Source organism: Antrostomus carolinensis, unplaced genomic scaffold (genome assembly GCF_000700745.2).
Source record: "Antrostomus carolinensis isolate BGI_N321 unplaced genomic scaffold, ASM70074v2 scaffold27571, whole genome shotgun sequence".
Classification (NCBI taxonomy): domain Eukaryota; kingdom Metazoa; phylum Chordata; class Aves; order Caprimulgiformes; family Caprimulgidae; genus Antrostomus; species Antrostomus carolinensis.
Window position 1 is genome coordinate 25,691 of NW_010292486.1, and position 1,496 is coordinate 27,186.

The 1,496-nt window shown below is 48.9% G+C and overlaps 1 protein-coding gene across 1 annotated transcript in view; it reads left to right on the plus strand.

Annotated features, from left to right (window-relative positions):
- ATXN1 (ataxin 1) overlaps positions 1-455 on the plus strand; it is a gene marked incomplete at its 3' end in the record, with an annotated part of 1,911 nt that extends 1,456 nt beyond the window's left edge. Inside the window, exon 2 of the mRNA XM_029087223.1 lies at positions 6-455. Within this exon, the coding sequence (XP_028943056.1) occupies positions 6-455 (450 nt within the window). The remainder of the gene's footprint in view (positions 1-5) is intronic.
- Between the last annotated feature and the right edge of the window lie 1,041 nt (positions 456-1,496).

The window sequence follows — 1,496 nt, forward strand, 5'->3', positions numbered from 1 at the left end:
TGCTGATACCGGTCGGTGGCGCAGACGTCGAGCCATCAGGAGTCACGCCTGCGATCGTCACGTCGTCTCCCCAGTTTGCAGCAGTGCCTCACACGTTTGTCACCACCGCCGTCCCCAAAAGCGAGAACTTCAGCGCGGAGCCCCTCACCACCCAGCCCGCCTACCAGGCCACCATGGTGCAGGCGCAGATCCACCTGCCCGTGGTGCAGTCCATCGCTTCCCCCGCCGCCGCCGCGCCTCCCACGCTGCCCCCTTACTTCATGAAGGGGTCGATCATTCAGCTGGCCAACGGGGAGCTGAAGAAAGTAGAGGACTTGAAAACAGAAGACTTCATCCAGAGCGCGGAAATTAGCAATGACCTGAAAATAGACTCCAGCACTGTGGAGAGGATTGAAGACAGCCATAGCCCGGGCATCGCCGTCATACAGTTTGCGGTTGGGGAGCATCGAGCGCAGGTAATGGCAACGCGTGGTGGGGTGCAGGGGGGTGGTCTGGGGCGCACGCTGCGGCTCCCTGGGTGCAGCTTTCCTCAGCATGTCTCAGTCGCTTTGGGTCTGCCTGGAGTTGATTCTTGATCGTTCACATCCATCCATCAGACCAACGCTGGTCCGGAATTCATCCCCCCTCGCTGTGCCAGGAGAACCATCAGAGTCACACCGATGATAAGTGTAATCTTTTGGACATAAAACAGGTCTTTCTTATAGCTGGAGAACCCACAGGAAGAATTGCATGATCTTCATGGGTTTTGATTAAAATATAAAAAAGTAGGAGAGGATATATTTTACATTTTGATAGGTGATTTTTTACTTTCCACACCAGAAAGCTCAGATTAGATTCAGCTCAAATCCTACCATTGAGAGATAGGTAGGGCACAAGGCAGTGAATTTCCATGGCTTGAAAACTTGGAGCTGCCTGGGAACGGCTCCATCACACACGTACGTTACTGAAATGAGCTACAGAGTTTTACTAAGGCTTCGGTTGCAGGTGGTTTAAACGCTGCACAGCTCAGACAAACTGTGTGTTCAAGGGAAATTTGGGAAGAAAAACCTTCTAGGTGGCTGGGCAAGCTGTGCTTCTGACCTTTGTTTCTCGTTGGTTGACAATGTAGGAAGAAACCTTGTAACTTTCCAAAGGTATTTTTTAGGTTGAGAAGGAGTACATGTGGATCATAAAGTGTTATCCTGACACTGAGTGATTTAGTTATTAGTTATTATTTAGTTATTTAGTTATTATTTATTTAGTGTTATCAATTTTCTGAGTGATTTAGACTCTGCTGTGTTGAGGCTAGAGCAGTTCAGATATACTGGATAGCATTTTTTTCTTCCTAGAAGTATTCATTTTAAATCATCTTGTCACGAATCTTTTTGTTGTGGTTTGAGTGCTGCGAACTGCAGCGTCTGCAACCTTGATGCTGCACCTGAGCGCTGGAGAACAGAATGAGAGAGAGGGAGAGAGGAGCTGGGTGTGGACAGATGTAGTAAAACACCTCAGGCTGA